General features: G+C 46.3%; 1 protein-coding gene across 8 annotated transcripts in view; it reads right to left on the bottom strand.

The window, feature by feature from the left end:
- The window catches only part of CLUAP1 (clusterin associated protein 1), a 192,270-nt gene extending 181,677 nt beyond the window's left edge, over positions 1-10,593 (bottom strand). For 3 of the 8 annotated variants that reach the window (XM_039492230.1, XM_039492232.1, XM_039492236.1), the window contains exons 1-3: positions 8,364-8,496; positions 7,473-7,584; positions 4,425-4,509 (exon numbers count right to left, since the gene is read on the bottom strand). In XM_039492230.1, coding sequence (XP_039348164.1) covers positions 4,425-4,509; positions 7,473-7,584; positions 8,364-8,481 — 315 coding nt within the window. In that variant the 5' untranslated portion in view covers positions 8,482-8,496. Of the gene's footprint in view, positions 1-906; positions 990-4,424; positions 4,510-7,472; positions 7,585-8,011; positions 8,031-8,363; positions 8,497-9,991 lie in introns of those variants that run through there. The other 5 variants (XM_039492233.1, XM_039492235.1, XM_039492231.1 and 2 more) reach the window with 5 other exon arrangements.
- Positions 10,594-15,386: the final 4,793 nt, after the last annotated feature.

Genomic DNA, 15,386 nt, shown 5'->3' with positions numbered 1-15,386 from the left:
TCCTTCCCTTAGCTCCAGATGGCTCCGCACACTGCCTCTGCCCTGAGCGCCAGCTCCACGGTTCCCAGCCAATGGGAGCTATGGCACTTGGGGCGGAGGCAACACGCGGCGCTATATGGCCGCACCTCTGCCTAGGAGCTGAGGGAGGGACATGTCACCGCTTCCAGGGAACTCCAAGGAGCCAGGTAGGGGCCTGCCAGCCACGCCAACCCCTCCCCCAGCACCAACAGCAGTCCTGGGCCACACACCACTGCCTCCACCCCACCCCAGCACCAGCGGGAGTCCCGGGCTGCCCCCCACAGAGCACCTGCGGCACCCCTGGGCCATCCCCCCTCCCAAGCACCCGCAGCACTCCCAGGACTATACCCGCCCCACACTCCCAAGATTTAGTCAGGGGTATATGGTACAAGTAATGGACAGGTCACGGGCTGTTAATTTTTGTTTACTGCCCATGACCTGTCCATGACTTTTACTAAAAATACCCATGACTAAAACAAAGCCTTGTCCATACGTAATCTAAGGGCAAAATCTGGCTTTATGGTCACTTCATATTTCAAAAAGCTTCAAAATTAGAGCTCCAGAAAAAATTTTTTATCTGACAGCTATCCATAAAGAAAGATCAGGCTGGCGACCTTCCCAAGTCAAAAACTCACCATCCAGGCCTAAGAATCTGAGCATCTTTGTGACATACAACTCATTTTCCTGTATAACACTCCTTCCAACCCTCTCAATATGTTTACCTCCAGCACAGTACAATTCCCTGATAAGGACATCCAACACCATATCTATAGACACTAGCAGCTACTGGTGACCAACATGTGGTTCATGCTCCTTAGCCCAGAAACACATTTTTACCAAGCCCCACTGAGTGAAAGGCCAAGCTCTAAACATTCAGACTTAGCTCACTTATTTAGTTCAACGTTGCGCTGGAACAACTGGTCAAGATTCACTTTGCTGAAATTCCTACTTCTTCACTGCTGCATGACACAACCATGGTTCAGCGCTCCAGACTGAAACTGCGGTGTAGTTTGTGGTGTGAGCTGCACTTTGTGGAATTTTGCTCCTGGGGGAGTGTGAGGAAATGGACTAGCTGACCTAATACTGTCAATTCTGTGCTGAATCACAAAAGGCCCAGCATAGGAAGCAGGCAGGAGGGGTAAAGGCTTCATACTACTTCTGCACTCTCTTCAGACAATAAAAAAAACGACTTTGACCTTCTCAGTGAGTCCATTGCAGAGAGCTTTGTGAATGACCCTGTTCTCCAAACTAAAACAGATAGTAGATTCCACAGCACAACTTTAATATGCTGGCAGAGAAGAGCAGATGGGAGGAGAGGGTAACTAAACACAAATATTAACTGACTACAGAAGGGGCCCCTCAACATCTCACTGATACCTTCCCTGGTACCTTTTCATAATGCCCTCAACTTCCCCATGTATGTTTTTCAGTCAGTAACTCTACTTACTGGAGCCTTGATGCTCCTACCGCAACAAAGCATGAGTGTCCATTCCTGTTCAAAAGGGATGCAAGACTAAGCATCTGTAGTAAGAGGAGGCCCTAAGATATAAACCTTGGTATCAGAGGCCTGGTATGAGGCCTGAGGCCTAAACTAAAGTAATGGTCAAGACTTTGCTAATATAAAGCAAAGTTAAGCTATGAGCTAGAGGCAGGCCCCTGCTCACAGAAGTTGGCAAGGAAAGGGCTGATGTTGCATAAACATATATCCACATAGTGTATTGAAGCATAAACACAGTACCAGGACATACCAATACTGAACATTCCACACAGATAACAAGGAACAGACTGACCCATCCCAATGACAGGGGCAAAAGGGTAATATGATGGATAGAGTTGTTTTGTTCGAACCAACATGTACAAGGTGAGAGGCGGCATCTGACTACGTAGAGGGGTTGCACCTCAATACGTCAGGAGTGATGTGTAACTTGTTTGTACCTGTGTATAAGAATGCATCCCTGGGGCAGTGTCGCTGTCCAGCCTAGGGGGCAGTGGAAAGTCCCGCCATTGACTGAGCCAAGTCCATTGCCAGGGGGCACTTTCTCGTAGTATGCCCTGAATTAGACTAAGAAATCTACAGGGAACTATCATTGTGCTTCGTTTGACAATAAACCTGGCCGAAGTGCCTTCGTACCTTACTAGAGTCTGTGGTCATTGGGGGTTCTCTTGGGTCTGCTGTGTCAACGATCTGCGCAGAGCTGGGGCAGCACACAGAGGGAACACACGCACGCAGCCGATTGATATCAACATTGAACAGAGCAGAGCACCACACCAGTAGCATCTGACAACAGCATCTACCCCAGAATTCTTTCATAGTCACTTTGCTAGGCTTCTCATTATGATTAGGCTTAGATACCTATCAGCAAATGTTGATTCGCTGTAGAGACAAGATGGGTGAGGTAATATCTTTTACTGGTGAAAGAGACAAGCTTTCAGGCTTACACACATGCACACACACCCTATCCCCCGATAAAAAAGTGTACAGATAGGCAAAGTAAGAAAAATGCTGCTTGAAAACTTATGAGTGTTTGATTTAAGGATATTTATCTTGTATTTTGACAGTTTATGGCTTGAGGTTCAAAAAGGTAAAGCTTCATAACCATTAACATCTACTTTAATTGACTAACTATTGTCTTACCCCCTTACTGCCAGACCCCCTCATAATTTTCCACAACTGTGAAAATTTAAATAAATAAAAATCAGAAAAAATGCTTACAAACATCAATATTATCCATTGAAATTATCAAATAAGAATCTAATTCTTCCAAGCCTAATTATGATTTACAGCAGACACCTTCCTTCCAGAGTGTCTTGTAAGGAATAAAAAAAACAGGCTAAGCAGCTATGAAAAAAATACACTATAACTAAAATAGCACTCTATTTTATGTCTGAGAACAAGTCAAGCAGGAAGGAAAATAAAATGAGAAGTAATGTCATGCATCCATACGGGGTGTAGAAAGTGAGGAAAAGGGAGCAATTCAGATGGCAACTTTTTACCTGGCCTGCCTGTGTTGGTTTTTTTCCCGTCCAAATACAACATACTATTGCTACTGTCTTTATACTGTATTGCTGGTGGTACTGCTCACTGCTTATGCTCATTACAATCCACTTTCAACAACATAATTGAATGCAAGATGTGTGATCCCAACAAGGAAAGAGGGGAACTCTGCTGAAGCAAAGCAGGGAAGAGAGATTGTGCTGTAGCACAAAGGTTACCTGCAGAACCACCCAAAATGTTTGTGAGACACTCAGACACTATGATGATAAGCACCCTTGAAAAACCTCCTAATCTACTGACAAATAAAAGGTCAAGGCACATTGCTTGGCAGCCAGGTCCTCTGGAATTCCATGACACTTCAGGGGAGAACCCTGCGTTCAAAAACTCATTTGGTCCAGTTACTCCAGTACAGTCCTTATACAGAGTGGCTGTGCATCTTATATTTTAAGAGACAACCCTTATTTAGTGTCTAATATCCTTCAACATGTATCCAATAAGCAGTAACCACGAAGCATTTCATCTGATAAAAATTATGCATTCAGACAATAAACAAAAACAGGATCACACTGAGATACAAATACTGATTTTAGACCAGAACTAAAACATCGTTAGGCCCTGTGTTTTTCACAGAGCTCTGTTATTTTCTTGATATGTAAGTTGTTACCCTACTACAGAATCAGGCATAAAATGTTAGGAGAGAGATGGTCATATTTGTTACTGAGCGCATCCAAAAATCCACTTTGTCATTTTTGTTAAGAAAACTTGATTTTTGCATGTTAGCTTTTTGAAGTGTGAAAAATGGATAGGAGGTTGCATATGAGTATTGCTTTATGGGCTTAAAGCAAAGTAGTTGTTAAAACTCCAATCCTACCAAGACTTACTCATATGCTTAACTTTACATGATGTGAGCAGTCCCATCCAAGTCACTGGCTGGCCTCATTCATGTCAATAGCAACACTTATATTGAGTTTCATCCAGTGACTGCAATGGGGCTACTAATATCATGTAAAAGTTAAACCTGTGTTTAAGTTTTTGCAGGATCAGGGCCTTTGCTTGAATTAAGATTTAGTCAAATATCAACTACAAATAAATCTCTCTCTCTGGCTCTCATTGTTTTCTGATTCTACACTGAATATCAAGTTTAGCTCTTCCAAAGATGTCTTGCTCTATGATAAGTTGTATCTGGCCATTTCAAGACATTGCAGAAATGATAGGAACTGTTTTGAAATCTATCAGAAAGTACAGGAATATAATATATACTTAGCCACATATTACAGGGGAAATCAGAGATGGTCAAAAGAGAGAGCATTAGAGGCCTGATCCAAAGCCCACTGAAGTCAAAAGAAAAATTCCTTTTGACTTCAGTGTGCTATGGATCAAACCCCAAATGAGTTTGCTTAAGCAGACTCACCATAAACTGAGCTACTGCCTTAATGAAGAAAACCCGGTCCTGCTCTGTCTCAACATCAGAAGGGACATCGGTCTGAGGTTCATATCTACAGATGGGAACATTAATTGAGTCAGACAAGCAACATGCATGAAGTATTAAACAGGTGAAAGCCAATACATTTATGTAGCAAATTCAGACATCATAAAGATCCTGCAAACCAAATTTTCAGCTCGTGATGCAGGTGAAGAAACAGTAGTTCAGTGTCTAGGACAGGGGTCAGCAACCTTTCAGAAGTGGTGTGCTGAATCTTCATTTATTCACTCTAATTTAAGGTTTCACGTGCCAGTAATACATTTTAACGTTTTTAGAAGGTCTCTAAGTCTATAATATATAATTAAACTATTGTTGTATGTAAAGTAAATAAGGTTTGTAAAATGTTTAAGAAACTTCATTTAAATTTAAATTAAAATGCAGAGCCCCCCGGACCGGTGGCCAGAACCCAGGCAGTGTGAGTGCCACTGAAAATCAGCTTGCGTGCCGCCTTCGGCACACGTGCAATAGGTTGCCTGCCCCTGGTCTAGGATCTGGAATGTATAAATAAGAATGTCATAAAAATTGCATGAGCCATAAAGCTTGAGCCATCTTTGCAAAAGAAGTTGTTAAATTCAGGTTTTGAAGCTGTCTTTTGGCTCAGTTTGTAAGAACAGCCAAACCTAGCTGGCTCATCCAAATCAATTTCAAAGCTTGGATTCAGGCTTTAAATCAATGGAATATTTCTGATGAGAGATTATTTACTGTACTATGTCAGTTTTTCAAATTGCAAGTCACACAGATAAACCAAACTCATCTTAATCAGATCTGACGAGGACTTAAAAAAAACAACCTTTGATTAACTGAACATCCCTAATCTTCCAGAGATCTGCTAAAATGACAAGCAGTAAAATGGTTAATAAAACAACAACATTGCCATTTAAAATATTGCCATGAAAGTAAACACCCCCTTTGAAATGAACAAGGACAGTTGAGATGTTTCACAGCTATCATTTTAAGCAGACTAAGGAAGATAAACCAAACTGAAGAGTTATCTTTGCAAGGCTAGAAAATGTTTTACATGAAAGTTTAGATTTCAGAGCATATTTACAGCAATCAGTGGATTCTGCAGCAAAGTCTCTAGCCACAAAACAGAGAAAAACACAAGGCCTTGATTTATAGTTAATATTGTCCCTAAAATAAACATTTTTTTCTTCACTAATAATATATTAATATTTGACATTTTATAGCACCTTTCATCTTTACAAACAGCACCACTAGAACACAGCCACCTCTAGAGTGGAGGTTACCAACCAACTGGTCCACAATACACTATATACCAGCACACTTGGGAAGAGGAAACTAGGGAAATCCCCTACTTCCTAACTTTTATGGAAAGTGCCATGGGATCATTAATATCCAGACAGAACCTCCACTTTAAAATCTCATTTGAAATTCAAAACAAGTGAAGTCTAAATTAACCTCTCTATCTTACAATACAATTATAAGACTCCTGGAACCAGGGAAAGCTGGTTTATTGGGTACCTGGTACAATTTGGTTAGTTTCCTAGCTGCCTAGGATGTAAATGAGGCACTTCACTTAAAAGCAGAGTACTTCCAATCACCTTATAATATACACGTGAAAGCACTTTATACTATTCAGCTTAATTGGATGAATACTCTTACACCTTTTTTGAAAAGCAATACCTTTCTGTGTAATGAAGTGTCTTTTTAACTGCTCTGTTCTCCATCTCTTGGAGAGATGGGGAGACAATTCATTACTTTTGTTTTTAAATTTGAAGGGAAAAACCAAACTTAGGGGGAAGGGGAAGCATTGTTAAGGCTTCACAAGATCAGATATTACTATAAATGTTTTAATCAAATTTTTTTTATTAGTTTTAAACAGTCCTACAATACTTGCATCCCAAAAATTGCAGCACTGAGCTAGTGCACAATAGCCAGAAAGCTATAATTACTTGAAACTAACCATAAACCAAGTGAAATGCAAAAAGTAAGCAAGCAGCAACAATGGTCATTGTTAAATTTCTGCCCATTGAGATATTGTAAAGTATCATTAATTGAAAAAGTAAGAAAATGTTCTCTTTTCACACACACACACACGGAACATTTTAGTACTTTTTTATATTGATGATATAATTAATGTATTATAAATACACACACACACACACATATAGCTTGATCCACCATTGCAGTTTCACAAGTGTTTGAAACCAATAGCATTACACGAACATAAAACTATACTAAAATGGTACTAGACCAGACCCATGCTCCCTGATGGGTTCCTTCTTCCATTGCCCTTCATTGTGGGCAATGTAATAAGTCAGAGGAAACAGAATTAATTAAGGAAAAACCATTACTGCACGTGTCAAACACTGATCTCCTCTTACACGTTGAACATTATTTGTGATTCTTCTTTTTAAAGTATGAGCCTGTTCTGTAAAGTTTGGGCAAAGCTTTAGCCGCAGGAATAGTTTTTAAAAGAACCAGTGGGGCTGAACTCAGTCCAAGGGAGAGATGGAGAAGATCCCACTTCACTTTACAAAGAATACTTCTAGAAAAGACTATGTTTGAAGGTAGTCTCAGTTAGTCCTCCACTGCCTGACTTTAGCTCCTGCAATGCAAGCCTCATGCTCCATGTTTGGTACAGAATCTAAGGAATATGGAAATTCACTCTGGTGAATGGGGAAGGGGACTCAAATAGAATACACTCTTTATTTTTCGTACGATTCCTTTAGTTTACCCTTTATCTACATTATTTTCCTCTGGAAATATCAGTGTATTATATCCATGACACATAGAGACCACTGAAGCCACAAGCTTGATACTTAATTACCATATGTTCCTATCTGGCACTCAGAACAGTAGAGCTCTCAAAATGACTAAACTTCAATTTCACCAAGTTCCTCTTTAAGCCACTCAGTACAACTCCACTCCAAAACATCAGCTCCAAATTGCTCTCCAATGTCAGGTCTAGTAACTGACTTGATACTTTTGCTTGCACTGAAATAAAGCACCAACCTTCTGCACAGCCAAAGAAGCATCTCTGAAACCAGCATGAAGTTTGGAGTGCGGAAATTCTCCATAGAGATGAGTCGGGGATATCCCAGAGCCCTCATCATCTCAGTAAAATCTGAAAGACAAACAGCAAAACAATTCTTTCTTTTCACTACAGTCAGCAAAGATGCTCAAGTCCCACAATGCACTGTTTATATGTTTACCAATAAACACACTGTGCTAGATTGAATTCTACATAGAATTCATGACGTGATCAAGGAAAAAAGGTTAATACCAATTTACCAGGAAATTATCTTTAACGGGCAAAAAAAAATGACTTTTCAAATGAGAAATGTTTCTAATAACTGAAATGTTAAAATAAAATCAACTAAGGATTTCAAACATCCTCATTGTCGTGTATAACAACAATGCTCTCCCAGCTCCTGTGGATGGAGCACTCAACCACAGGAAGGATGCCTTTCATCATCCTGCAGCAAACCCTCCCAATTGTCCTAAGAAATGACATTGAGCATCTCTCAAGAAAGACATACCATAGTCTTTACCTGAAGGAACTGCAGTAACACAAGAAACTACTTGCCCACCTATGCTGATACCTTCCTTTGATAGAGGCCATTACCTGATGTTTCAGAGAAAAGTTTACAAAACCAAATACAATGCACCTGACCAGTTGTTCAATGCCCAATAAGGGAAAGAGGGAGAAGTTTCCTCCAGACTCCTGTACATTACAGCAGTCACTACAAAAGGTCATGTACCAGCAGTATCATAATGTAAACGCACAGCAACACGATGGTGTATCGAAATATGGGACCAAAACTGACAGTGAGACCCACAGGTATCTGCAAAGCAGCCCTCACAAGACCTGGGATCATTGTCCTGAGAAAATCAGTATAATACCAGAAATACTGGGAATGAGTAGAGACCCTTTGCAACCTGGGTGTCTACAACAGCTTGAACTGTCTGTCCCATATTTTGTAGGATCAATCTGATTTTCACAGGGTGACATATCCTGCATATTTGGAGCCTACACAGATAGACTCCACAATATATCATCACAGCCAGACGCGGAATTATGGTGTGGTGACTTTTTGACAGATGAGAATTTGTTGCAGTAGTGCAAACAGTGTGAGGATGCTACGTGATGTCACTATGATGCAGCATGGTAAGCTTTTCATGCTGCAAGACACATGATGATGTCACAATGTGACAGAATTAGGATATGAAACAAAACTGTGTGTGATAAACCTATGATATAGCATGATAGCACAATGCCATCTGAATATGCCCCATAACAGTGCAATCCAGAGGAATGACACTGTGAAACAATGCTGCAATTCAGTGGGCAAGGTGCTGAGATGCCAAAATGTACTCTGTTGCTACTATGTGGTGACAGCAGGGTGTTGTGCAATCACAGCATGAGAGAGCACATCAATGCCACATAATAGTATGTCATGTCACAAGATACAACATAACAAGAATAGACAGGAAGAGAATGCTGCATCAGGTGGGGATGAGCTTTAGCCTGATAATGGCAAGATACAGTATAATGGAGCAATGTGATGTCAGGAAGCTATGATGAGGAATGATAACGCTATGTTATAACGTGAGTGTGTGTGGCAATGGGGTGGGTGCGTGGTGACAGTGTGGGGTGGTGCAGTATGATAACATGGTGATGGCACAGGTGTACAGCAAAGGCGGGATGATGCAGTGGCGATAGTCTGGGTGTGTGGCAATGGCATAACAATGATGTGGTGATGGCATGGGTATGTAGTGAGGACGTAACGACAGTGTGGAGCAGTGCAGATGTATGGCAATGATGTAGTGATGGCACAGCTGTATAATGATGGCATGGGGCAATGCGGGTGTGTGGTGTTGGTGTAATGATGGCAATGGTGAGGCAATGGTGTGACTGTGTAGTGAAGGCATGGCAATGGGGCATGTGGATGGTGATGAAATGACGATGGGGTGGGTGTATGAGGATGGTGTGGCCATGGTGTGGTGGCAATGGGGTAGGTGTGTGGCGATGGCAAGGAGATGGCATGAATGGCGATGGGACGGGTGTGTGGCTATGGTGAGGAGATGGCGTGGGTGGCGAGGGGTCGGGTGTGTGGTGATAGGCATGGCGATGGTATGGGTGGGGGTGGCAAGGAGATGGCATGGGAGGGGGTAGGGCAGGTGTGTGGCAATGGCATGGGGATGGCATGGGTAGGGATGGGGCGGGTGTGTGGTGATGGTAAGGAGATGGCATGGGTGGCAATGGGTCAGGTGTGTGGCGATGGCGGGGGTGGGGATGGGGCAGGTGTGTGGCGATGGTAAGGAGATGGCGTGTGGGGGGGTGGCGATGGTGCGGATGGGGCAGCAAGTGTGGGCAGCGCTGACACCGCAGAATGAGGACGCGCGGGCCACCCCCACCGCGTCCCCACAGAACCAACCCCCGACCCCCCCGCCTGGGCACCAGGAGCAATGGCCCCCCGCGCGGTCGCGGCTCCCTCCCTCCCCTGGGGGCCCGAGCGAGATTTCCTCACTCCTGAGATTCCGGAACGACATGACGACCCCACCGCCGCCGTCTCCGGCCCTTGCGAACAGCCACAGAGCAACTCTCGGGCCGCGCCGGGCATAACCCGCCTCTGCGGCAGGCCGCGCTGCCAGTCCCTATGGCAACCGCCCTACGGCGGGGCGCCCGGCCCAAACTAGGGGAGAAAGCGAAGGGCTCAGGCGATGGGTGGTGCTGAAGGACGGACAGACGGGTACGAGTTAGCGGGGAAGGGGAGTAAGAAAGAAGCAGAGGAGGGGAGGACCCGGGTGTGACTTGCTCCTCGGTGCCGCTCTGGATGTGACGGAGGTTGCTCAGTCAGTGCCCGCACCCAGGGCGAAGAGGCTCTGGCCAGACTCTCCCCACAGGAACAGCAGGAGACAGAGCTCCTGCCCATCCCCGCAGGCGGCAGCCCAGGCCACGCTCCCAGGCCTGGCCCAGGCCAACTCTGCAGAGCCAAGTTTTTTCTGTTTCCTGGCTCAGTGTCTTGAGGTGAATTTCAGGAGGTGAAGAGGCCGGGGGACAGCCCTCCGTGAAGACCCCAGCTCATCCACAGGACAGGGGCAGCGGGAATGTGAGCTGGCCTCCCTCCACGCTGCCATCCTCGGCCTGTTCTAGGGGGCTCACTGCCTCTTTGAGCCTGCCAGATCCCTGGGGCCCACTCGCTCGTAGGTCTCTGGGCTAAGACTGCCTACAGGGGGCGACTCGTGGAGGAGTTTGTATAATGTGGACACTTCTCCACAAGGAACTGAACTGAGACCCACCAACGCCTGTCATGCATAGACTATCGGATAGTTATGAATTTCAGACGTTACTGCCTTGGTCTGGTTTGGGACTGGTGACCTAAAAAGTAAATGCTTTCTATCCCAGTCCCACGCTCCTGGGCCATCCAGTCCCTCAATAGCCGGCAGTTTATTTCAGGTCCTGTGTTGTATGGACTTTGCATCACAAGCACAGCATTACAAAGTGCTTATGTGAATCTTCACACTGTAATGTTGCGTCAGGACAACGTGACATTATGCTGTGATGTGTGGCTGCCACGTCACCACATTGTGATACACAAGAGCATTGCAGTGTGATTATTTGCGAGCCAGGAGGAGCAAAAAAGGAAGGAATCCCATTAATGGTGTTAGCTGAGATGCTGCAATACAGTGACCTTCTGTCAGACATAGAGTGATGGTGATACTTTACTAGCAAATCAACCCATTAAATTCCAGATGCCCTCTGTTCCGTGCAGGCTATTTGACAGTGCATCTTCACAATGTCATCTTCAATCCTTTTGCTGAGTCCTAGATCAGACCCATTAACCACTTCTTTCTTGAATTCCTTGCATTCATATGCAAAAATGCCTTTAGGAATTTTGGGGTTGAAATGTTCTCTTTATTTATTACTGGGATGTTGGGAGGCTTAATTAAGTAAGGTTTGTAAAGTGCTCTGAAATCTTTGGAGGAAAGAGCTAGAAAGTATTATTTCAGTTTCCTTTGATCAGTGAGGCAAAGGATGGAGCATATGCTAAAAGACTTGGAGTATATAGCTTTGACCATTTCAAAGCCCCACAATCTATTCTGAGATGGGTGTAACACTCCAGTGAAGTAGAGAACAACCTAAATGTTCAGCTATTTATATGGTTTCTGTGCAATCACATCTACCTCCATTGCCTAGTGTCAGAGGTGGTAGCCATCCACTACTTACTCACAGCTAAAGGCACTACATTTTTTCTAAAGTGGTAGTTGCTTGTGCTTCTGGTGCTGAAGATCCCCACTGGTTCATTTCTCACTGATGACTATTGTGACTGTAGTTCTATGGCCACAGTTTGTAACACTTAGCTGAACCCAACCACTACCAATGCAGGAGACCAACCTGGCTAACCCCTCCTTGTGCCCTGATGGGGACCCAGTTGGGTGACTCCCCAGCAGGGCTGTAACCAAGGCAGGGCGAGCGGGACAGCCATGCAAAGCGCGGAGCTGTTGGGGCAGAAAAATGGGGTCCGAGACAACGCGTGGGAAAGGGAACATAGGGGCACGTGGCCCCCCAACACATATTTTTGGTTGCGCCTCCCAATCAAGACAGGCTGGGTGGCCAGCTAAGGTGAGTCAAGAGGTGGAGGTGATGCTCCCTCCCCAAGTCGTGCTGTGCAGGGCTGGCCTGACCAACCCCCGCCATGCAGGGCTGGCCCAAGCTGCCTGGCATTGCCACTCACCCCCCCACTCCCAAACGTTCCACCATACCCCCTGGGGATTGTGCCCCACATTTTGAAAATCTCTGTGGGGTGGTCATGGGCCCCCCACTTTAAATTGTGCCTCCCCTCACTATCTATAGTTACGTGTTGCTTCTGAATGGGATGAAAAAAGTATCAAAAACTGGTAGGGGGCACAAATATGCTTGCTAAAAGCCTAGTACGCTAAAGCCTAGTATGGTAAAAGCCTAGGTATGGCTCTGTCCTCCAGCCAAACCCTTTGACACAAGACCAGGGGCTATACTTAGAGGCATACTCCAATAGCAGGCTGAGAACAGCTGAGAAGAGAGATAATTAGGGTGACCAAATGTTCTGTTTTTAAAGGGACAGTCCCATTTTTTGGGACTTTTTCTTATATAGGTGCCTGTTAACCTCCCCTCCCCTTCCCGTTTTTTCACAGTTGCTATCTGGTAACCCTACGGATAATTAGAGCTGGCCCTTGACTTTGCTAGACCCCGGCTGAAGTAAGGTGTTCAGGGAGGGAGAGATTACAAGCAGACTTCTCCAAGTCTTATAGCACATTTGGGGGTGGGAATAGTTTAGCAGCTGAGGCTGTGGGGTATCTGTCATCACTAGGAGGCTTTATCTACTCAATGCACTGTTAGGGCCTTTCTCAAAGGGGGGCCAAAGGAAGCTAGGTCCCCAATTTTATCTTTCTAAGGAAGGATGATTGCAGGCCAGCTGAGATGGGACTGTGACAGGCTCAGTCACAGAGACCAACTTGGGTCTGTCACCTGACATGCTGAGATTACCTCTCAGCCCATTTTCCCTGCCAGCTTGGGACTCCAGAACCCTGCCTTGTTGAGCCAGACACGTGAGCCTGCTGCAGCCCAGGTCTGGCCCATGCCCCCAAAGCTGCAGACTGTAATGAAAAACTGCTCAGTAGCAGGGCCAGATTAACTTTTTGTGGGCCTGGCACCAAACATATTTGTGGGTCCCCATTTGGGAAATAGGGCATGTGATGGGGGGCGGTCTGCAGAGCGAGGGGCCAGTTGGGGGCAACGAGGCGCAGCGCAGCAACCCACTCAGCCCAGCACAAGGGCACTGTTTACAAACCCACAACTGCTAGATGCACACTGGCCCCCTGCCCAGTGCCCTGCCCTTATGCCCAGCACCTCCTCACTCAGAGACTTCTCCCACAGATCCCTATGCCCAGCACTCCCTCGTCCAGAGACCTCCCCCACAGATCCCTATGCCCAATGCTCCTGGACCTGCTATATCCAGCACCTCCTGCCCAGAGACCTCTCCCACTCACCTCCTGCCACAACTGCACAGCACCCTGCACACTATACCCTCTTGTCAGCTCCCCACCCACAGATCCCCTACTGTCCAGCACCCCCTTCATAGTCTCACCATCACAGCTGTACAGGGCCCCAGATTCCTGAGGGAATTCTGCATCAAATTTTGTGCATAATATAAAATTCTGCAATTTTTATTTTTATTTATTTATTTTTTACAATAAATAAATGTGGAAGCTCCACCATGGCAGCGGGGAGCCCAGGCCACTGGCTGCATGGAGATAAGAGAATACTCTGCAGCTTCCCCCGCCCCCCGGGACAGGAACTTGGCAGTGAGGCTAAACCTGACCCTTACACAGCACAAGGGCCATGCCTGCCACAGAAACACCCTGGGGCCCTGCCCCTTTTGCGCCAGGCACACCAGCTGTGGGCTGGGAGGCTCAGCCTGGCAGCAGAATCCAAGTGCAGAGGGACTTAGTGTGGGACAGTCTGGGTGCCGGCAGCTCAGTGAGGGATCTGGATGCACAGGGAGGTTGCAGGGGCAATGGGAGCCTGTAGCGGGGGCCCAAGTGAAAATGGTTGGAGCTCAGCGGGGTGGGGGGGTCTGGGTGCAGGGGAGGTGGGGTTCATTTGGGTGGAGGTCCAGGTGTAGGTGGCTGGGGCGCAGTGGGGAGGGTGTCTGGGGGGGCTCATCGGGGTGGTACAGATGCAGGAGTGGTGAGGCTTGTCAGGGTGAGGGTTTAATGGGCCTGCTTAACAGGGGAGCCCCAGCTGCTGCCAAGGAGATCTGCATGCTGGGCCCCCAATCCCCCAATCCCCTTCTCTTCCTCATCCCATGCCTCTTCCCCACTACTCCATCTCCTCCCCAGGCTTGGGGGGCAGGAGGGAAATTGCCCCCCAGCATGAGCCAGCAGAGTGGAGTGGGCTGGGGCTGGGCCGCTGCACTTCCTGCCGCCCGGTGATTGCAGGGCGGGCCCGACCCCACACACGCGGGGCAGTATGAAGTGGAGCAACCCGGCCCCAGCCTGCTCCGCTCTGTTCCCATGGATCCCAGCCTTTGGACTGGGGGGTAGGAGGGAACTGCCCCTCCTAGCACTCACCGGCCGCACTGAGTGCAGGGTGCACCCAACCCCTGCTGCTGTCCCTGGGATGCAGCTCAGGGGAAGGAGTGGAGTGGGGGCGGAGCAGGGGTAGGGAAGAGGCAGGGTGGAGCAGGGGCAGGAGCAGCTTTCCTGGCCGGGGAATCGGGCTGGCTGGGGCCCCTTCTGACTCTGGGCCGATGGTAAACCTGGTACTGCTCAGCAGGTCACCTATCTCCAGCATCCAGACAGCCAGCTCCCAATGGGATCCAAACCCCAAATAAATACGTTTTACTCTGTATAAAGCTTATACGGGGTAAACTCATAAACTGTTTGCTCTCTAACACTGATAGAGAGATATGCACAGCTGTTTGCTCACTTACTCTGGGTTCAATAATAAACAAAAGTGATTTTATTAAGAATAAAACATAGGATTTAAGTAGCTTCAAGTAATAACAGACAGAACAAAGTAAGTCACCAAGCAAAAAACACGCAAGTCTAAGCCTAATACATTAAGAAACTGATTACAGGTAAAATCTCACCCTCAGAGATGTTCCAATAAGCTTTGTTCACAGACTAGACTCCTTCCTAGTCGGGGCCCAACCCTTTCCCCTGGTACAGTCCTTGTTAGTTTCAGCAGACATCTTAGGTGGAAACTAGAGGTTTCTCATGACCCTTTGTTCTGTTCCACCCCTTTTTATAGCTCAGGCACAAGGTGGGAATCTTTTGTTTCTCTGGGTCCTCACCCCTCCTCCTACATAGAAAAGCACCAGGTTCAAGATGGATTCCAGTATCAGGTGACATGTTCACATGTCCTGTGAGATCCCAGCCTCC

The sequence above is a fragment of the Mauremys reevesii genome, linkage group 10, assembly GCF_016161935.1.
Source record: "Mauremys reevesii isolate NIE-2019 linkage group 10, ASM1616193v1, whole genome shotgun sequence".
NCBI classification, from domain to species: Eukaryota; Metazoa; Chordata; order Testudines; family Geoemydidae; genus Mauremys; species Mauremys reevesii.
This window is presented reverse-complemented; position numbering and strand designations above follow the sequence as displayed.